The sequence below is a fragment of the Denticeps clupeoides genome, unplaced genomic scaffold (assembly GCF_900700375.1).
Source record: "Denticeps clupeoides unplaced genomic scaffold, fDenClu1.1, whole genome shotgun sequence".
Classification (NCBI taxonomy): Eukaryota; Metazoa; Chordata; class Actinopteri; order Clupeiformes; family Denticipitidae; genus Denticeps; species Denticeps clupeoides.
The window spans coordinates 160,757-173,428 of NW_021630106.1; the positions used below are offsets into that span (position 1 = coordinate 160,757).

Below are 12,672 nucleotides of genomic sequence, written 5' to 3' on the forward strand. Positions count from 1 at the left end.
GCCAAATATTTGCCTGCTTAAAATTCGAGTAATTTTTTTCTGCCTAATCGTAATATAAATTTAACGTTCGATTATACACATCTACATATACACAATTTATATGTTTTGTAGTTTTTAAATGGTGTTTAGGCCTTACAGAAAACAATCGCCTTCATTATCGCAGCAGGCGCGCATTCTCTGGCCTGAATGCGCAAGAGAGGTCCTTGCTCCTGCGTGACCGCAGTCTCTTGTGTCGGCGGTCCGCCTGCGTTATTGCAGCTGCGGTCGAGATGGCAGGAGTCCGGGCGGTGGGAATTCTCTCTAGATTTGCGACCAGCAAATATTCTCGGCTGTCTGGTACGTCGCGAGTGAAACGTGTCTGTTTTGCCCCGCGCCGTGCTTTGTTTGGCGTGTGCAATGTCGTCTGCGTTTCTTATTTCTATGAGCCAGTGGGTGGATGAACTTTCACCTACTTCCTGTGGGGCTTTTCAGGGACACCAGACGGAATCTTTATCGTTACTGTGCTGTGAAATCAGTGCACGGTGTAGCATGGAATAAATTAATTATGCAATTACAGTAATAGTTACACCTTGGTTACGTTGCGAGTTTCTGCCATTTTGATATACTATGATTATTTGGGTGCGATGATAGCTGTAGGCATTCTGTTAATCAAAAATGTAATTGTCGAAAAACAATACTTCTGACCATTCTGTTCTGTTGGGTATGAAATTACTCAATTACGGTCATGTAGAAAGCAAAACGTTTCTGCAGCATATTTATCTTGTCAGATGTGCAGTCTGCCAAATCCTGAATGAAGAGAAGCTGTGACCTCACAGAGGTCACCCAGTTATTCTGGGTTTGGGCAGAACTGGTTGTGAATACTGTTATTCAGACTCTGACCTTGACACATATTTAGTCATTTTATTCACTATTGTTATAGAGTTCAGTGTGTGATCCTTTACATCAGTAAAGTAAAGGTTGTAATATTACATTTGTACTATTTACTGATGATAGCTTTCAAATAAAATTGCATGTGCGAGTGGAAAACAATAAACATCACAATAACAATGACGCAATTTTTAAAAAATGTTTTTTAATAGAATGTATATTGTGAAAATCTCCACATCACCCAGTATTGTGCAGCATAGTTTTTGATGCATACTTTATTTGTGCTGTTTTGGATCAGCAGTAATTATCAGCACATGAACAGAAATCATGGCTTTTCTGTCAAATTATTGCTATAAATTCCTTAATGATTTGATTTCGAAAAGATAATCAATTACCCATTTGCACTGAGACGTTGGCTCACAAGTAAATGAAGATAATCCTTTAATTCTTAGGCCTTATGTGAGACTGACCGTGTATTTCACATCTGTTAATACTAAACTAGCAGTACTAGTAGTACACAATACAGACATCATGCATTAATACCATATGCATATAGTTTTATGTGCAAACAGAACATTTCTTTGTCTTTATATGATCATTTTCAGAAGACAGATTATATTCTGGTTTACTGATTTCTACATAAAGTGTAATAATAATATATTGTATGTAATTATATTCTACAATTGTATGTGTAGATAATTTCAGAAGCTTCTAGCTAATAAATGCCTACTGATTTATGACCTTAGTTTGACTTCTCCCTCAAAGGTGACATCACCACGCCCAAAAATAGCATAGGTGTGTGTCGGAGGTCATCAGTAGTGCCAGTTGTACATACATAAAGCAATATTTATCTGTTGTTACCTGCTGAGGGAGGTTTGATAAAGAGAGAAGTGTGTTGTGTTGTAATGCTTGTGTATTTGTTTGAAGGTCATGGGCACCGAAGCTTATCAATGTCATCATCCCTTTTGGGTGAGTGGATGTTGTCATTATTACTGTTTGTACCGTCATGTGCCATCCTGTGATTTTCTTACGTAATATTTAATTTACCTACAGCTCGCACTTATGCCAACTATGAGATTAAAGATGGCGTGGCTGTCATCCGGATTAATGATCCAAACTCTAAGGTCTGTCCTACTGCACTTTACACTGATAATGCCATTTCAATATGTGATGCAGATTTGTTTTTGTTTTTTTCCACATTATTATTATTATTATTATTATTAACAAACCACTGAACAATAATGAACAATAACATTACAGAACATTAACATTTAGCACTATTGCATTGATTGCATTTGCCACAGGGAAAAAAAAACAAAATTCTTCATAAAATTATCAGTAGGGATGTCAATTGCCTCTTGAGCGCAGCAAGCACAGTGAAATGTGTCTTCTGCTTTTAACCATCACCCTTGGTGAGCAGTGGGCAGCCATGACAAGCGCCCAGGGAGCAGTGTGTGGGGTGCTTTGCTCAAGGGGACCTTGGTGGCACTTTGCCTGTTTGGGATTTGAACACGCAACCTTTCGGCTCTGAGTCCTCTTTATTCGTATGGCTTTGGGTGGTATAATAATGTGTGTGTTTTCAGGTGAACACGCTCTCGAAGCCGCTGCAGGCAGAAATGACAGAGATTTTGGAGGAGATCTGGGGAAACTCTGCTGTGAAGGGCGCTGTGCTCATCTCCAGCAAACCCGGCTCCTTCATTGCTGGAGCCGACCTCAAGTAGGAACTCTTCCGGACTTTTTTTAGTTTTTATTGACATTCTGTATCAATTGTTACATGTACATCCGTCTTAAGTATTAATCACAAAGTATCCAACATTAATGTCTTTTTTCCAGAAATAAAGAACAAAACTAAAATGGAATAAAAGGGTAACAAAACAAAAAAGACTTTGCTTTGCAAGGCAGGTGGCTCCCAAAAATTTCTTGTATTGCTTTATGTTGCTTTATGTAACCCAAAAAACATGATAATGATTTGCATTTAAATTTCCACAATTTCGCCAACAGGCTGGGGAGTTACCTTTATTGTGTGATTTTTGATAAGGTGTGATAAAATATCTTATTAAGTTCTTCCAGCCAAACTCCTTCCAACTCTGCGAGCTGCTACATTTCCATTGATATTCCCAGATTGTTTCCCATTTATCCTCTGACAGCTCTATTTCTCCTTCCCTTTCCCACTTTGCTTTAATGTACAGGGTTGAATGTGCTTTCTTGTTTATAAGCCCTTTATATAAACCTGAAATAATTCCCCTATCTTTGTTTGCACCATAAGCCCTTTTAAACAGATCTGATAAAGTGTCTCAGCTGCAGGTAGCGGTGAAAATCACGTGACTCTAGAGCATATTTCTCTTTAATATTTTCAAAACTAAGGAGTGATTTTATCTTGCATAGAGCTGTTACTCCTTTATTTGTCCATTCCTTAAATCTTGTGTCATTTAAGGACCACAATATCCTCTTCTAATTTGTATTCTGTTATTACTGTTTTCCATATTTTAAGTGTCAACTTTAACCATGGGTTTTCCATATTTTTCATGAATTCTCTACTATTGACTATAAGTGCTTGTATGGGGATGGAAGTTAGACCCTCCCACTGAGCATCATATGATTGGTTACACCAATATATCATAGGTCTCAATTGTGCTGCCCAGTAATAATCTCTGAGGGAAGGAAGTCCACATCCCCCTTTTGCTTTGGTCAATTGAAAGGTTTTAAATCGGATTCGGGGTCTCTTACCTAGCCAGATATATCTGGACAACATTTTGGCCCATTCATTGAATAGTTTTTGATCTATTTCTATCGGTAGGGTTTGAAATGAATTTGGGTAGGATGTTCTTTTTAATCGAATCTATTCTTGAACTGAAACTTAAGTATGGAATTAAATTTGATCTTTCTATATCCTCTTTAATTTTCTTTTGTATCAGTAAGTAATTATTACATTGAAATAGTTCTGTGAGATCCTTCGGTATTACAGCCCCCAAATATCTAAGATATTCCGTTTCCCATGCTAAGTCATATTTATTCCTAATTTCATCTGGTGGTCTATAATTGTTTTTAAGCAGTTGTGTTTTTTTATGTTAATTTTGTATCCTGATAGTCTGCTAAAGTATTCAAACGATTGCATTAATTTGGGTAGGGAATTTGTTGGTTGACCCAGAAAAATCAAAATATCATCCGCGTAGCAGGCCAATTTGTGCTCTTTATCCTGGATATTTATGCCTATTATTTCTTTGTTTTGTCTTATATATTGGGTTAACGGTTCTAAATACAATGCAAATAGGAGTGGTGAACATGCACAACCTTGCCTCGTGCCCCTTTCCAATGTAATACTCTTAGATAAGCTGCCATTTACCTTAATTCTAGCATTGGGCTTATCATATAATGCTTGTATTGTTTTAATTATGGTGTCATGTATGCCAATTTTATTGTAAAACATGATAAAGAAAACTCCAATTCACTGAGTCAAAGGCCTTTTCTGCATCAATACTAATTATCATTGCTGCTATTTTATTCTTTTGGAGTGTCTGTTGAATGTTATCTTTCATTTGACTCTCTTGAATAAAGCCTGTTTGGTCATGTATCAAATTAGGCAAAAATCTCTCTAATCGTCTAGCCACAATATATGTAAATAGCCTATAGTCTGTATTGAGAACCGATATTGGTCTATATGATCCACATTCTAATTTATCTTTATTTTCTTTTGGAATAGCAGATATTATTGCTTCCTTCCAACTGGGTGGTGTTTGTTCTTTCTCCGGACTTACTCTTAATCTGTAATCAAACAGAAACCTAATTTAGTTTGAATCTCACAAATGGCTCCTGTGTTGCACTCTGCCTCCCCTCAGCATGATCCAGGCGTGTAAGAGTGCAGAGGAAGTGACTACGCTCTCGCAGGAGGGCCAGAAGATGTTTGACAAGATCGAGAAGTCGCCCATTCCCATAGTGGCCGCCATCAATGGCTCCTGCCTGGGAGGAGGTCTGGAGGTGCAGTTTGCCACTGTGATCCTGTCACCAAATGTCTAGTTTGCTTGTAAATGTATGTTTTTGTGATTTTACTACGTTTGTGTAAGTGTGTAAAAAAATATATATTTTTTTTTGGGTCCGCCTTCTAGTTTGCCATTGCCTGTCAGTACCGCCTCGCAACTAAAAGTAAGAAGACAGTGCTGGGGACCCCAGAGGTGATGCTGGGTCTGCTGCCGGGGGCAGGTGGCACCCAGAGACTTCCTAAAATGGTGAGTCCTGCAACGAGCTGCATGAAAACCTTTTAATACGTTTTCACACAAACGCCCAGATGGAGTGTGAACACGTTCAGGATGCAATCTTATACTGTAATGGCAAAAAAAGTTCACTTGAATCAAGACAAACTTTCGCATTTTAAGCCGGGCGTACAGTGTGTGCAATTTTTCCAGTTGACACCCAACTCTAGTTGTACAACTAAATTCTGTTTCTATCTGTAGAGGTGAGCGGCCTATAGAAGTAGAGCGGCGCTGCAGAAATAACATCATCAAACTCCGTTCACCAACCACAATGTTTGCCGCAACCAGGAAGTCGCGTTTTTTCCAGAAAAATTAAATGAACCCGCTGGTTCTTCAGAGTCTTTCATAACTGAACTAAAAAAAAAAAAAAGTTTGTGCTCATTTTTACATCCAATCACCAAGCAACTGCAATGCTTCATACGTTTGGAAGCCATGACGGTCGGTGGAGAAAATGTTTTAGGCGAGGGACGGGAAATTCTCTAGGCAGGAAAGCATGAGAAACGGGAGGTAACCTTTCCCCTTATGACATCATAAGGCGCCAAATTCCAGATCCGGCCCTCTGACCTTCCGCTCTCTCAACGGCGGAGCAGAATGACCAAATCACTCTTTACACCTATCGCCATTTCTAGCCACTGCAGCACCATAGACAGGCTGGGGGAACTCATATTAATGTTAAATAATCTCACAAAGTGTAATTTTCATGTCAGGGGGCCTTCAAGGACTACCTAATAAGGTTAATCCGATCGTTTGAATCTCAATCACGATCTTGATGATTGACTCAAAATAGTTTGATCAGCGTTCATTATAAAGGTCGATCAGAAGAGCTGGTCAGATGAAAGTACATCAAGCATGTGATCATGGAAGCTCACGGTAATGGTAAAACCATGATAGGTTTTATAGGTTGAAAATGGTTTAGAATAATTCAGAGGGTGGAATTAGGCTCAAAGTTGAAGGTGAAGGTTCACAAAAAAAACTCCACACACATTCTGTGATTGGCAGTCTGCAATCAGTCCTAAAACGGCTGATTTCTAGATGCAGGGTAGCCACAATGATTGTGTGTGTGTGTGTATGCTATGTTCACATTCTTTTAGCTGGGGATTCCTGCAGCCTTCGACATGATGCTGACGGGCAGGAACATCCGGCCGGACAAAGCGAAGAAGATGGGGCTGGTGCACCAACTGGTCGACCCTCTAGGTTAGAGTGTGTATTCAGATAAATGACGGATTTGTGTCTGAACACAGACGTCAGGTAGGTTTTGATCGGACCGCGTTTGTGTTCAGGCCCAGGCCTGAAGAGCCCAGAAGAGGCGACCATCCAGTACCTGGAGACGGTGGCCATAGAGGCAGCCAAGAATCTTGCCAACAAGAAATTGTCTGTGAAGAAGGAGAAGGGGCTGGTGCAGAGTAAGACTCGCACAATGTTTCCTGAATGGGGGCGGGGTCACATTTATCTCGTTTTTAATTCTCGTTAGGAGACGCTTTGTAAAAACCTGCCCCCTCACGTCAACTGTTGGGTTTTAGAGTTGCAGGACATGGTGATGGGTCTTCCTTTTGTACGGAAGCAGATCTACAACATGGTTACCAAGAAGGTCATGGGTCAGACCAAAGGGCTTTACCCTGCACCACTCAAAATCATCGAGGTAATCACATTAACACACGGTGGTCTTTTAGCCTTTAGCCCTTCCAGCTTGTAAGCTTTCATTGCAGATTCCAATCACTGCCTAACACTGCCTGTGTATAAATTGTTTGGTTGTATAAAGATGACATTTAAGATGTTTTTGTCTTGAGCGCAGTTAGAGATCTAAATATCAAACCTTTATTATTTAATTACTTGGGTCACAAAGAATAATTGAATATGTAATAATTTTTGTAAACTGAAAGAAAACAACTTTAAACACCTTAAAACAACTAAGTGTTTTGGGTGTGAGGGGTTAATACTATACTTCATGCTGGATATCCATAATGTATAAACACACGCTCACGCTTTGTATCTCACCCCTGGCAGTGTGTACAGACCGGGATCGAGAAGGGCACAACTGCGGGCTCCCTGGCCGAGTCTGTGGTGAGTTCAGTACCATCACTGTCAGCAGACATTCTCTTTACTAGTCATGTGACCAACAGTCTGATTTTATGAATATAGATGATTGATCCTGATCCCATAAAATGAGTGTATGCAGTAATATTAACTAAAACATTTCTAATTATGAGATGTATGTATTACATAAAAAAAATTATGTAATCACATTTATATTCAAGAGATTTGTCAGTACAACAGTATAGTGTCTTGAAATACTACACACAGACCCTCCATAGTGTGATCACAAAAGAAACACACACACACACACACACACACACACACACACACACACACACACACACACACACATATATATATATATATATATATATATATATATATATATATATATATATATATATATATAATACACTGCACACTGAATTCAAAGTGGCTGTGCATTTATATTTGTAGAGGTTGTGTTGCAGAGGTGGTCCAGCTGTTTTACTTTGAGACCATGATGCACGCAGTGTAAAAATGACTTCATGAACTTATTGCAATCGTCTTTTTTTCCATTTTAAGAATTTTGGCAACCTTGCCATGACTTCAGAATCCTTGGCTCTGCGGGGTTTGTATCACGGTCAGGTGGCCTGCAAGAAGAATAACTTTGGAAGTCCGGCACGGGACGTGAAGTAAGCTCTCCTGGCCGTATCTCCAGGCCAACTGTAAGCGCACGTCAGCAGGGGTTAGTGACGGGTTTTGTGACTTGTCCTCAGAAATCTGGCCGTCCTGGGAGCTGGGTTGATGGGGGCAGGCATCGCCCAGGTGACTGTCGATAAGTCCGTGCGAACCATCCTGAAGGATACGACGGTGGAGGGGCTGACCCGAGGACAGCAGCAGGTCTATAAAGGGTAAAGAGTTCAAATTATTCATACCAGTGCAGCAGTCACAACCAGGCCCTTTTTTGAGAACAGGGTGACCAACTGAATGAATTTAAAATGCATGTACAATTCATTTCGGACATTTAAACTTGACAATTAAAAAAATTTTGTCCCATATGTAATATTGGAAAAAAACAGGTTGTCAATATAACCATATAAACGCCTAATTTATGATTTAAAAAGTTGACATGGCTGCTGATTGTTTGGACAGACAGACAGGCGCTCATGTTAGCTACCAGTTTGGTGCAGTGGTGGCCTAGCGATTAAGGAAGCAGACCCATAAATCGAACCCTGAGCCACGAACACCCTGAGTCCCCACACACACTGCTCCCGGGTGCCTGTCAAGGCTGCCTGCTGCTCGCTAAGGAGATGGGTTAGATGCAGAGGACACAATCGCTTCACTTTAACTTTATCCTAACAGAACATTAATAATAGGACTATAGGTGACAGTAGTCAACCTCACAGATGACCCCAAAGTCACAACGTTGTTTCCCTGATCAAGACCCCTAACCCCTGCTCTGTCTCTTTAACTACTGATTTAACTAAGTGACTTTGGTTGTTATAGGTTTGGCCAGCAGGGGGCAGTACAGCTTCACCATTGCCTCTTTAACCCTTCAGCTCTTAGATTTGCTGATTTTTTTTTTTTTCTTCTTCTTCAGACTAAATGACAAAACTAAGAAAAAGGCCATAACATCTTTCCAGCGGGACACAACAATGTCCTTCCTGACTGGGCAGCTGGACTACCGTGGCTTTGACCAGGCGGACATGGTTATTGAGGCGGTTTTTGAGGACCTGAACGTCAAACACAAAGTTATCAAGGAAGTTGAGGCTGTAAGTTGAATTTAGGAGTCGTTTGTGTGTGTGATATGACGTATATGCATAATTCATGCTCCAAATGAATAAATTTGCTCTGTGTGTGTGTGTGTTTTTGGCAGGTGATTCCTCCTCACTGTATCTTTGCTACCAACACTTCTGCTCTGCCAATAAAAGAGATTGCAGCTGCCAGCAAGCGGCCCGAAAAGGTAAGAGCGAGTGTGCTGTTTTACATTTTTTGGAATAAAAGGATGTATGGCACTTACCTTGCATTGTGTCTGTGTCTGTGTGCATGCAGGTGATAGGAATGCATTACTTCTCTCCAGTGGATAAGATGCAGTTGCTGGAGATCATCACGACCGATAAGACATCTAAAGACACCACAGCCTCTGCTGTGGCCGTGGGGCTTAAACAGGGCAAAATCATAATAGTGGTTGGGGTGAGTGGACAAGTGTATGTATGTTGAGCTTTGTTGTCTTTTCAGGCACATACATGTCAGGCATATACATGCTAAAATGAAAAGGCGTTTGTCCGGAACCTGGTGCTACATGTACATTTAAACAATTAAACAAAGTTGCATGCTGACATAAAGTGAGTGTGTAGGACAGACAAACTGTGCAAACTACATAAAGTGCAAACAGGTGAAATGAATCATAAATATGTGAAGTAAATTAGTGCAAATACTGCTGTGTAAAATGGAACAGTGCAATAATAGATCATATTACTCCGTATGACAGAGGGAGTGTGTGTCTGTCAGTCCTGAGAGGAAAGTCCCTGGGTGCTTCTGTACCTTTTCCTGGATGGTAGGAGGGTGAAGAGTGCATGTGAGGGGTGTGTAGAGTCCTTCACTGGTGGCTTTCTGGATGCAGCATGTGTTGTAAATGTCTGTTATGGAGGGAAGAAAAACTCAGCTGTCTTCTCAGCTGTCCTCACTATGCGCTGTAGGGTCTTGCGGTCCGATGTGGTGCAGTTTCCAGACAAGAGAGTGATGCAGCTTTCTCCTCATGAAGATCCATTTAATATTAAACGGAATATTTGTAATTAGGTCATTTATAAAACCCGGTTGAAGAAAGAAATATAAATGAATGTGTGAGGGTTTATGTTCTTCTGCAAAACAGTATATAAAGAACACAATGGTGCCGCAATATTAACATGCATATTGATGGATGCGAAATGAAACAACCAAAGTATTGTGTGTTCGGTTTTATATCAGCAGTATGAATTGTCATTTATGCGCCAAAATGTTTCATTTGACCATTTATCCATATTTATTTAAGCAACATCTGTGATCGGGAATGACATGGGGGTGTTGGGGGTCTGTCTGCAGGATGGTCCAGGTTTCTATACAACCCGATGTCTGGCCGCCATGCTGGCAGAAGCAGTCAGAGTGTTACAGGTGAGTCTCTCTCACACACACACACACACACACACACACACACACACACACACACACGGTCCCTACATATTGATTATTTCTCAGCAGGTTTACTCAGACTTAATTTGACTTAATCCTTCTGATTGGCTGGTTCTACAGGAAGGCGTTGGGCCTAAAAAACTGGACGCGTTGACAAAAGGATTAGGCTTCCCAGTGGGCGGGGCAGCACTGGCTGACGAGGTTGGCATTGACGTGGCTGCTCATGTCGCAGAGGACCTGGGTAAAGCTCTAGGCTCACGCTTTGGAGGTGGCAACGTGGAGGTGCTGAAGACGATGGTGCAGAAAGGCTACAAGGGTAATATTTTGTGTGTGTTTGGCAGTGTATAAGCAATATGTACATCTTATTTTTAACATTTGATTACATTTAATTGACTGATACTGACAAACCATAGTAAACTGTGTGTGTGTGTGTGTGTGTTGGCAGGACGGAAGTCTGGAAAAGGCTGTTATGTTTATGAGAAGAAATCCAAGGATAAAAAAGTGAATCCAGGAGTGGAGGAGATTCTGAAGGCGTACCAGCTCAAACCAGCACCTTCTGTGTAAGACACCCCCAATATTGGGGGGTGGTAGTAGCCAAGTGGGTTAGACACCTGCCTATGAACCAGATGACCACAAAGTCACAGGTTCAACCCTCCCTTACAATCATTGCGTCCCTGAACAAGACACTTAACACTGAGTGTAATGCACACAGACAATGGTTGGACCAACATTTTAAGGAATTTTAAGGTTCTCCACATTGAGAACCACAAGTCCTGCACTGTCACTAGTTTAAATGTTGCGGACGAGATTGTCTTCTTAATGAATGTGGTTGTAGCTGGTGTCCTCAGTTTATAACAGGTATGAAATGTCTCCACCTCTCCAGGTCGGGTGATGAGGACGTCCAGTATCGGCTGCTGTCGCGCTTCGTGAACGAGTCCGTGCTCTGTCTGCAGGAGGGCATCCTGCCCGACCCTGTACAGGGAGACATCGGGGCTGTGTTCGGACTCGGCTTCCCCCCGTGCCTTGGAGGTAACTTCTCTGCCCTACACACACTATACTTTTTCCCCCATGAAATTTTTTAAAAAGCCAAAAATAGTCAGTTCATGAATATAAATACTTACAAGGCCATCATCCTTAGTCTTTATGAAAAATTCTCTTTACTAGTAAAAAAAAAAAAAAAAAAAAAAAAGAGTCTGTTTCTCCAGGCTGTAAATAAGCTGGTGACAAATCTCCGAAAGATTAGCTTTTGGTTCTCCTAATGGTCAACCCTGAACAGAAGACTCATTCAGCCTCATGCTGTTGCCATGGTTTCAGGCCCCTTCCGCTTCGTGGACTCCTTCGGCGCGGACAAACTGGTACAGAAGATGCATCGGTATGAAGAGGTCTACGGCAACCAGTTCAGCCCCTGCCAACTGCTGCTGGACCACGCCAAAGACTCCAATAAGCGTTTCCACAAGTGAGCGCCGAGCCATCGTCCTTGAACCCACCCGCAAGAGGGTTTGGGGGGGCACCACACTCATCACGTCCATCTTGACCCCCCTCTCAAGGCAGCTGTTGATTACCGAATCGTTGTCAGAGCCTTAGTGGAGCGTTAAGAATGCGTCTGGAAAAGGCGTTCATCTTAGGAAGTTTTAGGAAGAAACTTCTCGGAGAACAAGCTGGAATGTTTGGGACTTGCACTATTCAGCGTTTTTGTTTCATATGTATATTTTGTGCCTATGTGTAGTTCTGAATGCAGCAATAATGCAATTATGATTATTTTCTTTCCGTTTCCGACGATTCATAAAAAAACGTTCCCAAACATTTTTCCTTGTCATCCCAGAAATAAACCATGTAAATCCAGAAAGGGGTTGTGTTCATTCTGATGATTGCCGTAGACACTCCTTGTTTAAAACACTCATTATCATTTTATGATCTTAAATTGCTTATTTCGTCTAGACTGAGAGTGTAAGATGACACCAAGTATTTTGTGGGCTGGGAAAAAAAAAAAAAAAAAACTCAATTTGGATCCCGTTCGGATCTTGCCTCCGGCTCCATCTTCTTTACCTGCCTCCATGTCGCGTGCTACGGTGAAGCTCGCCAGGAAGGGTCTGTCGTGATGTTATCAGCTGGTACCTCTGCTGTTTCTTCCAGCCTCCCTGCAACACCGCTGCCATAATAAGGAATCCTTTTAGGTGTCCATTATGCACAGTTTACCATATCTACGTCATTCATTATTAATAAAAGTCAACAAAATAAGTGGGTGTAAAAAAAAATAAAAAAATTAATAAAAGAAATAAGATCTTCTCAAGTGTCCTCACTGTGCCAGTAAGATATTGGGCATCACAAACCATCTTGTGCTTAACATCTGTGGTCCTGCACTGGAAATTCTTGG

The 12,672-nt window shown here is 41.1% G+C and overlaps 1 protein-coding gene across 1 annotated transcript; it reads left to right on the top strand.

Annotated features, from left to right (window-relative positions):
- The first annotated feature begins 214 nt into the window (after positions 1 to 214).
- On the top strand, positions 215 to 12,317 carry LOC114783662 (trifunctional enzyme subunit alpha, mitochondrial-like). Its single transcript, XM_028969164.1, has 20 exons — positions 215 to 336; positions 1,795 to 1,836; positions 1,921 to 1,991; positions 2,451 to 2,584; positions 4,704 to 4,842; positions 4,971 to 5,090; positions 6,206 to 6,308; positions 6,395 to 6,517; positions 6,635 to 6,753; positions 7,119 to 7,175; positions 7,713 to 7,822; positions 7,907 to 8,041; positions 8,731 to 8,902; positions 9,007 to 9,093; positions 9,183 to 9,323; positions 10,212 to 10,280; positions 10,419 to 10,614; positions 10,744 to 10,858; positions 11,182 to 11,327; positions 11,613 to 12,317. Exons 1-20 carry the CDS (start codon positions 270 to 272, stop codon positions 11,756 to 11,758), a joined length of 2,292 nt encoding a protein of 763 aa, XP_028824997.1. The 5' UTR covers positions 215 to 269; the 3' UTR covers positions 11,759 to 12,317.
- Positions 12,318 to 12,672: the final 355 nt, after the last annotated feature.